This window comes from Oncorhynchus mykiss, chromosome 19 (genome assembly GCF_013265735.2).
Source record: "Oncorhynchus mykiss isolate Arlee chromosome 19, USDA_OmykA_1.1, whole genome shotgun sequence".
In the NCBI taxonomy this organism is placed as follows: Eukaryota; Metazoa; Chordata; class Actinopteri; order Salmoniformes; family Salmonidae; genus Oncorhynchus; species Oncorhynchus mykiss.
Genome location: NC_048583.1, coordinates 17398175 through 17416482, shown reverse-complemented (window position 1 = coordinate 17416482; position 18308 = coordinate 17398175). Strand labels below are relative to the sequence as shown.

At 43.1% G+C, this 18308-nt stretch overlaps 1 protein-coding gene across 1 annotated transcript; it reads right to left on the bottom strand.

The window, feature by feature from the left end:
• Positions 1 to 1572: 1572 nt before the first annotated feature.
• LOC110497431 (membrane-spanning 4-domains subfamily A member 12) lies at positions 1573 to 18295 on the bottom strand. Its single transcript, XM_021573534.2, has 7 exons — positions 18118 to 18295; positions 17776 to 17890; positions 17280 to 17390; positions 16973 to 17029; positions 14176 to 14346; positions 2880 to 2996; positions 1573 to 2013 (listed from the first exon to the last, which is right to left on the bottom strand). The coding sequence occupies exons 2-7, from the start codon at positions 17863 to 17865 to the stop codon at positions 1954 to 1956; spliced, it is 606 nt and encodes a 201-aa protein (XP_021429209.1). The 5' UTR covers positions 17866 to 17890; positions 18118 to 18295; the 3' UTR covers positions 1573 to 1953.
• Positions 18296 to 18308: the final 13 nt, after the last annotated feature.

The following is an 18308-nucleotide window of genomic DNA, read 5'->3' as shown; positions in this document are numbered from 1 at the left end:
TGCTCGGTGAAGACGGGGTGGAACGCCCTCGTGATCCTCAACATGTTGCCTTCACGGGCCTCGTCCACCAGAGTCTGGCCCCAGATATCTATCTCCTGGGTGGGAGGGGAGGAGAGAGAAGAGCAGGAGAGTGGACACGAGACGAGAGCTGAGGTAAGTGGGAGGAGTAAATCGAACTTGAAGGTGAATTAGGAAAAATGACATTCATTGCCATTGTCAGATTTAGTGGTGGTATGTTGAGGATGATGCTGAAACCCCAACTGTAGAGTAAAAACACTTAGGAGGTATAACGGTCCAGTTGCTACAGTGCTTGGGTGAAGTCTCAATGAAGATCTATTTTACCTCTCCTACCCCACCCTGAGATGAGCAGGGTCGCACTGTAGAAAAACGTTTCAAAACATTGTGCAAGGGAAAACGTAAACAAGTGTTTCTTATTGGACAAGTTCAGATAGTACCATTTCGGCCTGTTTGCTTCCGTTTAGTGCTTAGTGAGTAAATATGACACTGGTTTTTACCAGAGGGTGGCCCCAAACTGCCCACAGGACTTATTTTATTACATCAATTTGATGTTATTTTAATGGACAAAAATGTGCTTCTCTTTCAAAAACAAGAACATTTCTAAGTGACCCCAAACTTTTGAACGGTAGTGTATATTTATTTATAAAGAGCTTTTGATATTTGTCCCTCATAAATAAAATCAAATGCAGTAATGTAGTGAATAAGTAAATGTAAAGAGTGAGAAAGGAAAAATGGAGGATAGGAAGGGTGGATGAAAAAAGAGAGGGGTGGATTGTGTGTGGCTGTCCATGTGGGAGGGAGAGTATGCGATGGAATGGGAGAGGGAGCCAGAGAGGAACAAAACAATGAATTCATTTCTAGAATAATCTTCAGTCAGACTCCATCAAAGCAGTGAACGCTGCCGTTCCGGCTCAGCCACTCCACTTCCCTTTAACCCTACACCCAATATAGTGCAGTACTTTTGACCAGTAGTGCACTATATAGGGTGCCATTTGGGCCAAATCCCATGTCTCTGAGAGGAGAGACTGTGAGGGAACAGAACTGGAAGAGATGAGGATGGTCAGAAGTTCAGCATCTGGATGGAGACGAGAGAGTGGATTCTCGCTGGCCTAGTGCCTAGAAATGGAGGGAAAAAAAGCTTTGATTCGAAAGATACCAGGAAGTGTACTGTACATGGGAGCCAACCAAAATGAAGTCAACTGTTCCATATGGTTTCATTCAGTTCCATCCATTCCACAGGAGGTTCCATCTGGTTCCCAGAGCAGATACATAATCTGGTTACAGAAACACTTCCTGGAGAGTCTTAAGATGACATTTGATGACATTGCTGTCTAAACCTTCATGTTGTTCTATCATTCCTGCCCATGGGGTGTACTTGCACATCAAGCCGTCTCACGCTTCAGAAACAGGAGATAGGCTCCTGCCCTTATGGGCCGTTCTGGCTCGGACAAGGCTCACTTGTGTTCTAGAGAGAGACAACACTTTGTCCTGACTATCCAGAGAGAAGATGAGCGAGATGGAGGGAATTTCACAAATGCATTTTGAAGAACAGTATTTTTGATATAAATGATTTTATTTCAGTAAAAATATACAAAACAAATGAGTAATTTGGGGGAAATTTAAACCATTATTTATCACTGCATTGTAGTAAAACACTACATACTAAGGTCGGCCGTCATTGTAAATAATAATTTTGTATTGTACATTTAATAAAGGTTACATTTATTTATGTTTTTAAATACTATGGAATCACATCCATATCAATGCCACAGCTTCATGCTACACATTCAAAAACAATAACATAAAGCCACAATGGTAGAAACTTAAACAAACCATCTGTGGTGGACAAATCATGAATATCATAACAGGGGAATTGGTGGACATCTGTCTGCAGATGGGATTGGTCAGTTAAAGTCCTTCTGCAGGTGTTATTGGTCAGTTGAAGTCGGGAGCAGTGACCAGTATGGGAGTCGAGGGAACACCTTGATTGAGAGACTGGAAGAGAGAGAAAGAGGAGGAGGAAAGAAGAAAAATAGATGAACTACTGTGAAGGAACATTTTATTTTGACTTCAGGTGTCCCTGGTGGTAATTTCCACGGCACTACTCTATTGCCTGCCCTGTGGCATCCTCTGTGTATTTACACAATCTTGTAAATATTTTATTTGTATGGAAACAATCTCTCCAAAAATATGGGTCTTGCTTTTATCCCCTTCCATTTTGTTTGGATTCTGTCTTGAAATATTATTCCTCATTGCCAGAACTCTTGTTTTAAATATGGCAAGCATGTGTTGTGACTACAAACAATAAACATATATGAATATCATTTAGACTAAACATATCCGCAAATAAATCCAAGTAAACAAATGAAAATATCCATTCCCACCACACCCCATGAATAATATGATCACGGTAATTAAGCAATAATACCCCAGATAATAACGAATATTACAGTGCTGAACAAAATATTAAAGGGGAAGCGTTTTACAACTTGATGTTAGATGGTTCCTAGCCTGGAAAGTAGTCTATGGGCCAGGAGACACTGTAATCTGTAATCTACATGTGCTCTACACACATACATACACATTGTCATGTTGCTGTATTGTGGATTTTATATTGTACATTTGTAATAATAGAGTAATAATGTATTTTATGATTTCTTGTTTTATTTATGTTGTAGGCTGTTGTATTGTACTGTGATCTAATTATTTTTAACCCTGTTTGGACCCCAGGAAGAGTATCTGCTGAATGGGGATCCTAATAAATAATACATATGATGTACATGGTAATCTTGTAATCTACAACTGTAAATTGAATGAAATACTGAAATTCCCCTTTAAATGCATTTTCCCGTCTGTCTTACTGAGTATGGTCCGTAACGCCTCCTCTCCATGTACAGGATGTAAGAGAGCGTTGAGGAGATGGTGATCTGGATGATGGTGAAGAGAAGGAGGGACGACTTTACTCCATAACTGAACATCTGAGGTAATGAAAGGAGCGAGGGGGGGGGACAAAAGTAAATCTGTGAGCAAGTCATTTTGGAAGAACATTTTTCACACACAGATTGTAATATTGCATTGTGATAAAACAGATCATTTGAATTTGAGAGATTTATCATTTCAGATGAAATATAATTTCTCCATAAGTAATACTCATGATGCATTACAAACATGTTGGCGTAACAACATACAGTACCAGTCAAAAGTTTGGACACACCTACTCATTCAAGGGTTTTTCTTTATTTTGACTATTTTCTCCATTGTAGAATAATAGTGAAGACATCAAAACTATGAAATAACACATATGCAGTGGTGTAAAGTACTTAAGTAAAAATACATTTAAGTACTACTTATGTAGTTCTTTGGGGGTATTTGTACTTTACTTGACTATTTATATTTTTGACAACTATGACTTTAACTCCACTACATTCCTAAAGAAAATGATGTACTTTTTACTCCTTACATTTTCCCTGACACCCAAAAGCACTCGTTACATTTAGAATGTTTAGCAGGACAGGAAAATTGGCTAATTCACGCACTTATCAAGAAAACATCCCTAGTCATTCCTACTGCCTCTGATCTGGCAGACTCACTAAACACAAATGCTTTGTTTGTAAATTATGTCTGAGTGTTTAACTGTTGACCCTGGCTATCTGTAAATTTTAAAAAAACAGGACAATCGTGTTGTCTGGTTTGCTTAATATAAGACATTTTAAATGATTTTACTTTTGATACTTAAGTACATTTAAAACCAAATACTTTCAGACTTTTACTCAAGTAGTATTTTACAGGGTGACTTTTACTTTTACTTTTTTATGTATGACAATTGGGTACTTTTTCCACAACTGCACATATGGAATCATGTAGTAACCAAAAAAGTGTTAACTTCTCTAGGGTAGGGGGCAGCATTCGGAATGTTGGATGAAAAGCATGTCCAAATTAAACGGCCTGCTACTCGGGCCCAGAAAATATGATATGCATATAACTGGTAGATTTGGATAGAAAACACTCTAAAGTTGCCAAAACTACTAAAATAGTGTCTGAGTATAACAGAACTGATTTGGCAGGCGAAAACCTGAGAAAAATCCATTCAGGAAGTAGTTTTATTTTTGGTTTTGTAGTTTTCTATTCAATGCCATTACAGTATCCATTGATTTAGGACTCAAATTGCAGTTCCTATGCCTTCCACTAGATGTCAACAGTCTTTAGAAATGGTTTCAGGCTTGTATTCTGATAAATGAGGGAGTAAGACCAGTCTGAATGAATGGACCCTGACGTGTCACAGAGCTTTTTCATGCGCAATCCCGAGAGAGTGCCTTTCTTGTTTACTTTTTATATTGATGACGTTATTGTCCGGTTGAAATATTATAGATAATTTAGGCTAAAAACAACCTGAGGATTGAATATAAACATAATTTGACATGTTTCTATGAACTTTACGGATACAATTTTGATTTTTTTTGTCTGCCTGTTTTGACTGCGTTTGAGCCTGTGGATTACTGAAGAAAACATTTTTTTTAAATCTGACACTGTGGTTGGATTCACAAGAAGTTAATATTTAAACCTTTGTAAAATATGTTTTGTTTTCTGAATTTTTATAATGAGTATTTATGTATTTGAATTTGGCGCTCTGCAATCTCATTGGATGTTGGCCAGGTCACCCTAGAGAGGTTAAACAAATCTGTCATGGATGACCCCCGGTACTGCTACTCATTCTGTTCACCAGTTCCGGAGGTCTACCTCACCGGCTTTCTAGGCTTCACTGAACGGGACTCATTATCATCAACCCCGGACTGTCTTGTCTGATTAGACACCCCTGGTTCCCATTTCCCCTGATAAGTATGTTTTATATATGTGCCCTCTGTTCCCTCTGTCTTTGTCAGTTATTGTTCCCATATCCGTTGGTCATGTGAGTACCTATGAGTTGGTGCAGCTGTTGTGCGGCGTGCTTCATATTTTGTGTATTACGGGTATCGTCCCATGTCGTTCAACAAGGTTTACCCTCAGTCTTTTGATTGGGTAAAGCCCAGTGTTTTGTATACGTGTTTTGTTTTGGGTGTATTAAAAACCCTTATTGTGTATTCCTGCGCCTGTTTCCAAATCTTTTATACCAGCGTGACAGAATAACCAACCCCGAAATGGAGACAGCAGGAAAGGCCGAGCTGGCGACCATTGTAGGGACAGTACAGCACCACGAGGACTGTCACTCCAGACTCAGACTCGGTATCGCCATGGACAGTGTTCTGGCAACCATCCTGCACTTGGAGAGGAGTATGCAGTCCCTCCAGTCTCCAGCACCGATCCCGGTACCAGGTCCCACATCACGACCTACATCTGTTCCATCGGAGCCGGTCCGTGGAATACCCCTGTTCCTCCCGCAGTGCTTCAACGGCGCACCAGCAAGATGCAAGAGGTTCCTTCTACAATGTGACCTGTACCTCGCTCGCTACGCCGGAGCTGTTTCCAGAAGAGACAGGGTTGCCATCTCGCACTGACCGGACTGGCTCTGGACTGGGGTGCCGCGGTTCAGTGTTTGATCATCCTGTGGAGGGCCGAGAGGAGGGTGAGCGTTTTACTCCGACTACTCCAGGGATCTAGGACCACCTCGGAGTTCGCCCTGGAGTTCCGGACTATCGCAGCCTCCACCGGATGGAACAAGTTGGCTCTGGTTACCGTTTTCCGCAGCGGACTGCGGGAGGAGGTACAGCTGGAGTTAGCCTGCCGTGATGACAACCTGTCATTCAACCAGCTCATCAGCATGGTGATCCGGTTGGACAATCTCCTGCGGTCCAGAAGGAGACCTGCGCGGAATTCAGAGCCCATGGCTACCCCTGCTCCGTGGCCAGAGCCGATGGAGGTGAGCTCGGCACGTTTGCCCGAGGCAGAGCATAGGAGGAGGAGGAATCTGGGCCTCTGCTTCTATTGTGGAGAACAGGCTCATTTCTCCCCGACCTGCTCTCTATCCACTAGGAGGCGAGGAGGTGACAAGCCAGAAAATTCCTCTGCGACAACCCAGGTAGGAGGCAAGGTCGCTTCTCCTTGTCTGTCAAATCAACCAGTGTGTTTTCCCGTTAAATTTCCTGAGTACCCTAGCCTTTCACTCCCGTTAGCTCTGATTGATTCCGGAGCTGCTGGGAATCTCTTAGTTAGCGCACTGGCCACTGCATTACGCATTCCTTTAGTTCCCCTATAGTCACCCATTCCAGTTCGAGACAGGGCTCGTACCACACATTACTGTTCCTGTTTCTTTGCTGACCCATTTCACTCATTCAGAACAGATCACTTTCTTGATTATAGACACCCCCACGCACCCCATTGTTTTAGGTCTCCCCTGGTTGAGCTTTCATAACCCGGATATTTCCTGGTCCGAGAGGAGACTGCTGGGTTGGTCGCGGGAGGTGTTTTGCGGTGTCTGTCAACACCACTACGGTGGAAAGTCCAGACTGTGCTCCTCGAGTGGATTTACCGGAGGAGTACCAGGATCTGCACCGGGTTTTCTCAAAGACCCAGGCTACACACCTGCCTCCCCATCGCCCCTGGGACTGTGCCATTATCTGACGCAGCCCTCTAGAGAGGACGTCTATCCCCTCTCCTATGAGGAGACCGAGGCCAAGGAGACCTATGTACAGGAGTGTCTCCAGCAACGTTTTATCCACCCCTCTAATTCACCAGCATCCTCAAGCTTCTTTTTTGTCAAGAAGAAAGATTGGGGACTCATTCCAACCATCATCGAACAAATGCACGGGGCGCAGTACTTCACGAAGCAGGAGGAGCGTCTACAATCTAGTGCGCATTCGTGCAGGCGATGAATGGAAGACTGCTTTTTCCACGACCACGGGTCATTATCTCGTAATGCTCTTTGGCCTGTCTAATGCTACTTCAGTCTTCCAGGCCTTCATCAACGAAGTGTTTCGGGACATGCTGGGATGGGGCGTAGTGGTCTATGTAGATGACATTTTGGTCTATTCTGCTGACTGCGTTCAGCATGTCTCGTTAGTCAGGTCTGTGCTGAGAAGACTGTTGGAGCATGATCTATATGTTAAACAGGAGAAATGTTTGTTTTTCCAGCAGTCCATGTCCTTTTTGGGCTATCTCATCTCCACTGCGGGAGTGGAGATGGAGGAGCAACACGTCAGCGCAGTCAGGTCATGGCCTATCCCCAGTTCCGTGAAAGCAGTCCAGCGATTCCTGCGGTTTCGCCAACTGTTTCCGGAGGTTCATCCGGGGCTCCAGCACGGTGGTCGCGCCTCTTACCTCCCTGCTGAGAGGAGGTCCCCAGCGGCTTCGTTGGACGGCGGAAGCGGAGAGGGCGTTCGAGATGCTGAAGGCACGTTTCACCACTGCTCCCGTGTTGGCACATCCCGACCACTACAGATGATAGTGCGAACGACCCAGTACATCACTGGGGCCAAGCTTCCTGCCATCCAGGACCTCTATAGCAGGCCCTAAAAACTGTCAAAGACTCCAGCCACCCTAGTCATAGACTGTTCTCTCTGCTACCACACGGCAAGCGGTACCGGAGCGCCAAGTCTAGGTCCAAGAGGCTTCTAAACAGCTTCTACCCCCAAGCCATAAGACTGCTGAACATCTAGTCAAATGGCTACCCAAACTATTTGCATAGCTGAGCCTGTGGTTTGTGGGGCTGTTTAAAGTCCTGAGGAGGGGTAATAAGGTAACGTACCATTTTTTCGTACCAACCTTTCACGTGTCTCTCCTCAGGCCAGTGGTGCCTTGTCCCCTTGCTGAGGCTGGACCCAGTGACGCCCCGCCTCCTCCTCTGGACTTCGAGGGAGGTCCGGCGTACTCGGTACTGGATTCGAGGTGTCGGGAGGGGCATCTCCAGTACCTCATCGACTGGGCCCAGAGGAGCGGTGCTGGGTTCCTGCGGTGGACAATCCTGGATGCTTCACTGTCCAGGGATTTTCAACGTCGGCGCCCAGACCGCCCCGCCCTGTGCCCCTGTGGTCGTCCCAGAGGCCGGTGTCGTCCTGAGGCCTGTGTTGTGCAGCGCGCCAGGGGGGTGTACTGTCATGGATCCTCCCGGTATTGCTGCTCATTCTGTTCACCAGTTCCGGAGGTCTACGTCGCCGGCTTTCCAGTTCAGTGAAGAACGGGATTCATTATCATCAACCCAGGACTGTCTTGTCTGATTACAAACACACCTGGTTCCCATTTCCCCTGATTAGTATGTTATATATGTGCCCTCTGTTCCCTCTGTCTTTGTCGGTTAATGTTCCCATGTCCGTTGGTCGTGTGAGTACCTGTGCGTTGGTGCAGCTGTTATGCTACGTGCTTTATATATTGTGTATTGTGTATTATCAGACAATGTCATTCAACGAGGTTTACCCTCACTCTTTTGTTTGGGTACAGTCCAGTGTTTTATATAAGTGTTTGTTTTGGGCGTATTAAAAAAACATATTGTGTATTCCTGAGCCTGTCTCCAAATCCGTTATACCAGTGTGACAAAATCTAAATATATTTTATATTCTAGATTCTTCAAAGTAGCCACACTTTGCCTTTATGACAGCTTTACACTCTCAACCAGCTTCATGAGAAATGCTTTTCCAACAGTCTTGAAGGCGTTCCCACATATGCCGAGCACTTGTTGGCTGCTTTTCCTTCACTCTGCGGTCAAACTCATCCCAAACCATCTCAATTGGGTTGAGGTTGTGTGATTGTGGGGTCCAAGTCATCTGATGCAGCACTCCATCACTCTCCTTCTTGGTCAAATATCCCTTACACAGCCTGGAGGTGTGTGTTGGGTCATTGTCCTGTTGAAAAACAAATGATAGTCCCACTAAGCGCAAACCAGATGGGATGGCGTATCGCTGCAGAATGCTGCGTTAGCCTTAATGGTTAAGTGTGCCTTGAATTCTAAATAAATCACTGACAATGTCTCCCGCAAAGCACCCCCACACCATCACTCCTCCTCCTCCATGCTTCATGGTGGGAACCACACATGTGGAGATCATCTGTTCACCTACTCTGCGTCTCACAAAGACACGACACTTAGAACCAAAAATCTCAAATTTGGACTAATCAGACCAAAGGACAGATTTCAACCGGTATAATGTCCATTGCTCGTGTTTCTTGGCCCAAGCAAGTCTCTTCTTATTATTGGTGTCCTTTAATAGTGGTTTCTTTGCAGCAATTCGAATCAAATCAAATTGTATTGGTCACATACACGTGTTTAGCAGATGTTATTGTGAGTGTAGCGAAATTGTGTTTCTTGCTCTGACAGTGCAGTAATATCTAACAATGTCACAACATATACCCAATACACACAAATCTAAGTAAAGGACTGGAATTATGAATATATAAATATATGGACGAGCAATGTCAGAGCGGCATTGACTAAGATACAGTACATACAGTGCCTTGCGAAAGTATTCGGCCCCCTTGAACTTTGCGACCTCTTGCCACATTTCAAGCTTCAAACATAAAGATATAAAACTGTATTTTTTTGTGAAGAATCAACAACAAGTGGGACACAATCATGAAGTGGAACAACATTTATTGGATATTTCAAACTTTTTTAACAAATCAAAAACTGAAAAATTGGGCATGCAAAATTATTCAGCCCCCTTAAGTTAATACTTTGTAGCGCCACCTTTTGCTGCGATTACAGCTGTAAGTGGCTTGGGGTATGTCTCTATCAGTTTTGCACATTGAGAGACTGAAATGTTTTCCCATTCCTCCTTGCAAAACAGCTCGAGCTCAGTGAGGTTGGATGGAGAGCATTTGTGAACAGCAGTTTTCAGTTCTTTCCACAGATTCTCGATTGGATTCAGGTCTGGACTTTGACTTGGCCATTCTAACACCTGGATATGTTTATTTTTGAACCATTCCATTGTAGATTTTGCTTTATGTTTTGGATCATTGTCTTGTTGGAAGACAAATCTCCGTCCCAGTCTCAGGTCTTTTGCAGACTCCATCAGGTTTTCTTCCAGAATGGTCCTGTATTTGGCTCCATCCATCTTCCCATCAATTTTAACCATCTTCCCTGTCCCAAACCATGATGCTGCCACCACCATGTTTGACAGTGGGGATGGTGTGTTCAAGGTGATGAGCTGTGTTGCTTTTACGCCAAACATAACGTTTTGCATTGTTGCCAAAAAGTTCAATTTTGGTTTCATCTGACCAGAGCACCTTCTTCCACATGTTTGGTGTGTCTCCCAGGTGGCTTGTGGCAAACTTTAAACAACACTTTTTATGGATATCTTTAAGAAATGGCTTTCTTCTTGCCACTCTTCCATAAAGGCCAGATTTGTGCAATATACGACTGATTGTTGTCCTATGGACAGAGTCTCCCACCTCAGCTGTAGATCTCTGCAGTTCATCCAGAGTGATCATGGGCCTCTTGGCTGCATCTCTGATCAGTCTTCTCCTTGTATGAGCTGAAAGTTTAGAGGGACGGCCAGGTTTTGGTAGATTTGCAGTGGTCTGATACTCCTTCCATTTCAATATTATCGCTTGCACAGTGCTCCTTGGGATGTTTAAAGCTTGGGAAATCTTTTTGTATCCAAATCCGGCTTTAAACTTCTTCACAAAAGTATCTCGGACCTGCCTGGTGTGTTCCTTGTTCTTCATGATGCTCTCTGCGCTTTTAACGGACCTCTGAGACTATCACAGTGCAGGTGCATTTATACGGAGACTTGATTACACACAGGTGGATTGTATTTATCATCATTAGTCATTTAGGTCAACATTGGATCATTCAGAGATCCTCACTGAACTTCTGGAGAGAGTTTGCTGCACTGAAAGTAAAGGGGCTGAATAATTTTGCACGCCCAATTTTTCAGTTTTTGATTTGTTCAAAAAGTTTGAAATATCCAATAAATGTCGTTCCACTTCATGATTGTGTCCCACTTGTTGTTGATTCTTCACAAAAAAATACAGTTTTATATCTTTGTTTGAAGCCTGAAATGTGGCAAAAGGTCGCAAAGTTCAAGGGGGCCGAATACTTTCGCAAGGCACTGTACATATGAGATGAGTAATGCAAAACATGTAAACATTAAAGTGACTAGTGTTCTATTTATTAAAGTGGCCAGTGATTCCAAGTCTATTTAGATAGGCAGCAGCCTCTAATGTGCTAGTGATGGCTATTTAACAGTCTGATGGCCTTGAGATAGAAGCTGTTTTTCAGTCTTTTGGTCCCAGCTTTGATGCACGTGTACTGACCTCGCCTTCTGTATGATAGTGGGGTGAACAGGTAGTGGCTCGGGTGGTTGCTATCCTTGATTATCTTTTTGGCCTTTGCCGTACCAGGCGGTGATACAGTCCAACGGGATGCTCGTAATTGTGCATCTGTAAAAGTTTGTGAGGGTTTTATGTGCCAAGACACATTTCTTCAGCCTCCTGAGTTTGAAGAGGCGCTGTTGCACTTTCTTCACCACACTGTCTATGTGGGTGGACCATTTCAGTTTGTCAGTGATGTTGTACTTTCCACCTTCTCCACTGCGGTCCCGTCAATGTGGATGGGGGGGTATACTCCCTCTGCTGTTTCCTGAAGTCCATGATCATCTCCTTTGTTTTGTTGACATTGATTGAGAGGTTTTTTTCCTGGTACCACACTCCCAGAGCTCTCACTTCCTCCCTGTAGGCTGTCGTTGTTGGTAATCAAGACTACTATTGTTGTGTCGTCTGCAAACTTGATGATTGAGTTGGACGCGTGCATAGCCATGCAGTCATGGGTGAACAGGGAGTACAGGAGGGGGCTGAGCACACACCCTTGTGGGGCCCCAGTGTTGAGGATCTGCAAAGTGGAGGTGTTGTTTCCTGCCCTCACCACCTGGGGGCAGCCCGTCAGGAAGTCCAGGACCCAGTTGCACAGGGCGGGGTTCAGACCCAGGGCCTCGAACTTAATGATGATGAGCTTGCAGGGTACTATGGTGTTGAATGCTGAGCTATAGTCAATGAACAGCATTCTTACGTAGGTATTCCTCTTGTCCAGATGGGATAGGGCAGTGTGCAATGCAATGGTGATTGCATCGTCTTTGGATCTATTGGGGTGGTAAACAAATTGAAGTGGGTCTAGGGTGACAGATAAGGTAGAGGTGATATGATAATTGACTAGTCTCTCAAAGCACTTCTTGATGAAAGGAGTCAGTGCTAAAGGGCAATAGTCATTTAGTTCAGTTACCTTTGCTTTCTTGGGTACAGGAACAATGGGGGCCATTCTTGAAGCATGTGGGTACAGCAGACTGGGATAGGGAGAGATTGAAAATGTCCGTAAACATGCTCTGAGGACGCGGCTAGGGATGTCGTCTGGGCCGGCAGCCTTGCGAGGGTTAACACGCTTAAAGACGTTGGTGTCAGCAAAGTGGCTGGTTTTCCTTTTGTAGTCTGTGATTGTCTGTAGACCCTGCCACATCTTGTGTCTGAGCCGTTGAATATGAACTCCACTTTGTCTCTATACTGATGTTTTGCCTGTTTGATTGCTTTGCTGAGGGAATAACTACACTGTTTGTATTCTGCCATATTCCCAGTTACCTTGCGGTGGTTCGTACTTTCAGTTTTGCGCGAATGCTACCATCTATCCAGGTTTCTGGTCCATGTTATTATTGGAGGCTACCCGGGAACATATCTCAGTCCGCGTGATCAAAACAATCTTGAAGCGTGGATTCCGATTGTTCAGACCAGTGTTGAATAGTCCTTAGCACGGGTAGCAGTGGTCGAGTGTTTTAGCAGCGTGAGTACTACAGTCAATGTGTTGATAGAACTTCAGCAGCCTTTCCTCTAATTTACTTTGTTAAAATCTCCAGCTACAATAAATGCGGCCTCGGGATATGTGGTTTCCAGTTTGCATAAAGTCCAGTGAAGTTATTTGAGGGCCATCGTAGTATCGGCTTGAGGGGGGATATACACGGCTGTGACTTTGACCGAAGAGAATTCTCTTGGGGGATAATACGGTCGGCATTTGCTTGTGAGGTATTCTAGGTCGGGTGAACAAAAGGACTTCCTGTATGTTATCAAGTTCCCACCATGAGTCATTAATCATGAAACATACACCCCTGCACTTCTTCTTCCCAGAGAGATATTTATTCCTGTCTGCGCAATGAACTGAGAACCCAACTGGCTGGACGTACTCAGACAGTTTATCCCGAGAGAGCCATGTTTTGTGAAACAGAGTATGTTACCATCCCTGATGTCTCTCTGGAAAGAAATCCTCACCCTAAGCTTGTCAACTTTATTATCCAGAGACTGAACATTAGCGAGTAATATACTCGGAAGCGGTGGGTGGTGTGCGTGCCTAGTCAATGAACAGCATTCGGCTAATAATGTAAGAAATAATAAATAAAAAAATTATAATACTGCAGAGTTTCCTAAGAGCTAGAAGCACGGCAGCCCTCTATGTCGGCACCATTTTCACAGAGTGAAGGCCTGATTCACGCAGTCTCCTCTGAACAGTTGATGTTGAGATGTGTCTGTTACTTGATCTCTGTGACGCATTTATTTTGGCTGCAATCTGAGGTGCATTTAACTTTAATGAGCTTATCCTTTGCAGCAGAGGTAACTCTGGGTCTTCCTTTCCTGTGGCGGTCCTCATGAGAGCAGGTTTCATCACAGCACTTGATGGTTTTTGCGACTGCACTTGAAGTAACTTTCAAAAGTTCTTTAAGTTTTCCGGATTGACTGACCTTCATGTCTTAAAGATGGACTATCATTTCTCTTTGCTTATTTGAGCTGTTCTTGTCATGTACTTGGTCTTTTACCAAATAGGGCTATCTTCTTGTATACCAACCCTACCTTGTCACAACACAACTGATTGGCTCAAATGCATTAAGAAGTTTAATGAACTTTTAACAAAGAACACCTGTTAATTTAAATGCATTCCAGGTGACTACCTCATTAAGTTGGTTGAGAGAATGCTAAGAGTGTGCAAAGCTGTCATTAAGGCAAAGGGTGGCTACTTTGAAGAATCTCAAATATAAAATAGATTTAGATTTGTTTAACACTTTTTTGGTTACTACATGATTCCATATGTGTAATTTCATAGTTTTGATGTCTTCACTATTATTCTGCAATGTGGCAACACACACACACACACACACACATACACACACACACACACACACACACACACACACACACACACACACATTCACACACACACATACACACACATACACACAGACCAATGATATAAGAGGTACTCACAGTGGCATAGTGCTGGTGGTCACATTCATACACCTGTATGTAGTGTGTTGTGGGCGCCAGGGGGTGGTTACACGGTGTCTCTGGATTGTTGTGGAGATCGATGAAGTAGAAGATGAGGGCCAGGAGAGAAACCAAAATGGCCACCAGTGTCACCACCATACACACACCCAGCTGGAGGGAGGGAGGGAGAGAAAAAGAGAGCGAGATGGAGGAAGAGATAGGGGTGGGAGTCAGGGGCCAGACCTCATTGATCATCATGTACATTTTTATAACATTGTGTGTGTGTGTGTGTGATAAAGTGAAAATCTGAGGCCAGCACCCGACCCACAAATAAATAAATAAATGTGCTGTAGGCTAGAGTCAGAGATGGAATTTTTTTGTGCCTAATTTAGATATGTTTCTGCTTATAATTTTGGTAGGCTATTTGGGAGTCAACTTGTCTATAATTGGATACATGCAGCTTGTCTTCTGTCATTATATGTAAACTAAATAAACCCTTGCTCACCAGAATCAGTTTGACCGGTTGTAAGGAAATTGAAAGCTGTGAATATGACCCAACATGTTTCTGATAAGATTTCATATTTATGTTTTATTTCAGCTTTTGTAGTTGAAATACTATCAGCTTTAATGACACTGATAGATCGCTGCTCTACAGACGGTCCCTAACTGTGCATTCACATTCTCTCAAGATTCTGAAATCAGTCAAAATGTACATTTGGTGTATCATTTTACTGAAGAACTGCTTAATTCAGCAGGAGTTAATATTTAAGACTATGTGAGAGGTTATAAACCTACAGTTAGTGTCCAGATTTCACTTTCTATTAAACCGATCTGAACAGTAGGCCACGTCACCAAATCTTTCCCAAACATGACTTTTCTGGCCCTCCCTTCTCTGTATTTTCAACTCTCTATTATGCAGCTTTTCTTTTTTCATTTTTTTTTAAACTCCGGTATTTGTCCTTTTTGCCTCGGTGGTGGTTCGATGTGTGTTCCCAAAAAACGTTTGGCGTGTAGGCTTTTTGGCGCGCGTAAAGTTAGGCCTTTAAAGTTTAGGCTTTTGCAACTAATGCCAAAAACATAAAAGAAAAACCTCAATGTAGTCCATAGACCTAGATATAAATTGCGCAACAATAATACATTTATAGATTTGTTTATGTATTATTTTCTCTTTATTCAACCCAACTGCCACCTACCTGCCCCTTCATTTGCATAATATTTCATAACTCTAAACGAATGATTTATATATAAACACTAGATGACAGGGGGCGCTGTTTTGAAGACACAGTGCCTCCATCTTGGCACTCCAACATCGTGGTAAAAAAATATTTCTGGAAGCTGTAGAAATGCATTTATAAATGTCTACTTTAGTTTTGGCCATGTCTATTCTATTACAGACACCTTAATGCAGACATTTAAATGATACTTATTGTTATTGTTAATCTAACTGCAGTTTCCATTTTACAGTAGCTATTACAGCGAAAAAATACCATGCTATTGTTTGAGGATAGTACACAACAACAAAATGCATTTGTCATGGCAACTGGTTTGATACATTCACCTCTGAAGGTAAATCATGTACTTACATTCAGTAATCTTGCTCTGATTTGGATTACTGAGGGTCCCAGAGATAACATGTAGAGTAGTTTTGTTTGATAAAATCAATTTTCATATTCAAATGTAGGAACTGAGTTCTACAGTTTGACCCCCCCTGCTGTCTCGGGCTCCACACCCACCCCGTCCAGCCATCTAGATGTGTGAAGGTTAGTGTCTTTTCTGTAGGGAAGCTAATGATCCATCATGTATGACATTCCTGTGAGTGTGTAAACGTAAATTTTTTATTACCATAGCTTTTTTTGTATGCTCTCTATAGTTATGTAAGGTGATGTTAGGCTCCCATGTGGCACAGCGGTCTAAGGCATTGCATCTCAGTGCTAGAGGTGTCATTACAGTCCCTGGTTCGATTCTGGGCTGTATCACACCCGGAAGTGATCGGGAGTCCCATAGGGCAGCGCACAATTGGCCCAGCGTCGTCCGGGTTAGGGGAGGGTTTGGCCGGGGTACGTGGTCATGGTAAAATAAGAATTTGTTCTTAAATGACTTGCCCAGTTAAAGTTTGAATGTACTTGAACATTTATAAATTAACCAATTCTGCACATTTGATCAAACTTCTGGCAGACTTGATACAAAATATTGTGTAGTGATATAATTCTTCACTGGATCAGTCTGAAACTTTGCACACACACTGATCATTGTCTGGCCTTTTAATTGCATTTCTAAAATGATGGTATATTTGGGATGTTTTTTTATTTCTATTATATTTATTCAGATCTAATGTAATTCTCCTTCATTAATTTCCCATTTCCACAAACTTCAGTGTTTCCTTTCAAATGGTATCAAGAATATGTATATCCTTGCTTCAGGTCCTGAGCTACAGGCAGTTGAAAAAAGGTTCCGATCCTTAAGAGGTTTTAAACAAAAACCCTACAAAAACGCCATTCATTTCCCCCATAGGCTTTGTCCAATGAACCAGGGCAGAGTTAGTGCCAACAAAAAGACGCCATTACTATTTCTCTCTATGGAGGACTGCTTTTCTGAGAAGGCCGACATGGCCGACCGGTGGCTTCAAAGCCTCTCATTGGCCAATAAATAGCATCGGTGATCCAGAGTTTATCTACTTCATTGCCCTAAACCTGGACACCCCGCGGATTTAACCGTGGGGATTGCGTGTTATGAGTCACCCAGCGCATCACTAGTGTGAGTGTGTGTACGCATGCCGTGTGGTGGTATTCATACTCACCAATTTCATACTGCTGTGTTTCTCCATCACCACGGCAACGACTCCTGCTGCTATGTACTAGACACACCAGACATAAACAACTCCCAATTGTCAATCAAATATCATAACCAATGGTTAAAAGAATGAGTGGATTATCTGATAAAACAATAACGAAATTGGATGGCAACACTTTAAAAAAATCCTGGTAATCGCAATAACACTTTTGATAGAATAACTTATGGAACCACCCCAAAACGTAATTCACTATCATCCAAAAATCACTCAGTACAGAGAGTGAGTATGAGTGAAGGTTAGGTTACTAGGTTACCGATAGGCCGCTCCACCAGGGCACCCCAAAGGTCACGACCTCTGTGAATTCAGTGGAGAGGAGGGGGAGGGAGTAGGACATCACCATCACACCAATCATTACTTGGGACACCTGACACACAGATAGATAGATATATGTAGATAGACGAACATACACAATCACACACACACAGACTGATGCAAGCATGCACACACAGGCCGGTTACCACTTTGTGGGAACTGCTGATGTAAAAAGGGTTTTATGATTGACTTATTGACACAAACGCATTAAGTTCCAGGCGTTCACCACAAACCAATGTCTGACAGTCTGACATCTTTATAGAGACAGTAAATATAATGAGTCATGTACAAATACATATTTGATTCAAACAATGTGAGAGAAAAAAAAACAGGACACTAAATGCACAGGGCTGAACACAACATGCAATGATATCCTCCCCTATTGTAGCATCTCCATCTATAAAAAAGCTACATAGTCGTTAACATCTGACGCTCACCCCCAATGCCTTCTGCTCGCCTTTCTCGAGCAGAGCCCGTCTGTCGGTCAGTTTATCTGCGTTGATGTCCGTCGTCACGCTCACTGACATCCTAGCGCTCTGGAGCCCTTTGGCACTGGGAGTCAAGGGAAATGACAATACTCCATTTCTGTTCAATTGTTAGGCTATTAAAGAGATTGACTTGACCAATATTTGTCATTAATGAAAATAATCACTCCTAAAAAAACAACCTAAACAACCTAACTTTATTTAAATGATGGTTGACTAGACAACAAAAGTCAAACCTCCAGGGCGGACCGTTATACAATCTAAAAGCCCATTAGGATAATCGACGCATCTTACCTTTTTCTTTCAGATACAAAATCAGTTTAGTGTGCCTAATTCCACAAACACAATTTCTTGTTGCCTACTTCACGAATGATTCAAATAGATTTAGCAACATAGCCAGTCCGAGACCGTTCCTTCAACTTTTTGTGTCTCCGCCCGTTCTTGGCACGAACGCAACCGGAGTAGGATTAGTTTACTTTCACTGG

What these genes read in the sequence shown, in the direction of transcription:
- LOC110497431 (XM_021573534.2), bottom strand. Translation starts at nt 17,865, where the DNA reads ATGTCAGTGAGCGTGACGACGGACATCAACGCAGATAAACTGACCGAC. An exon ending in GCGAGCAGAAGGCATTGGGG is followed by an intron (nt 17,391 to 17,775) that starts GTGAGCGTCAGA and finishes TCTGTGTGTCAG; the next exon opens with GTGTCCCAAGTAATGATTGG. An exon ending in GGCGTTACGGACCATACTCA is followed by an intron (nt 2,014 to 2,879) that starts GTAAGACAGACG and finishes TCTCTCTTCCAG; the next exon opens with TCTCTCAATCAAGGTGTTCC.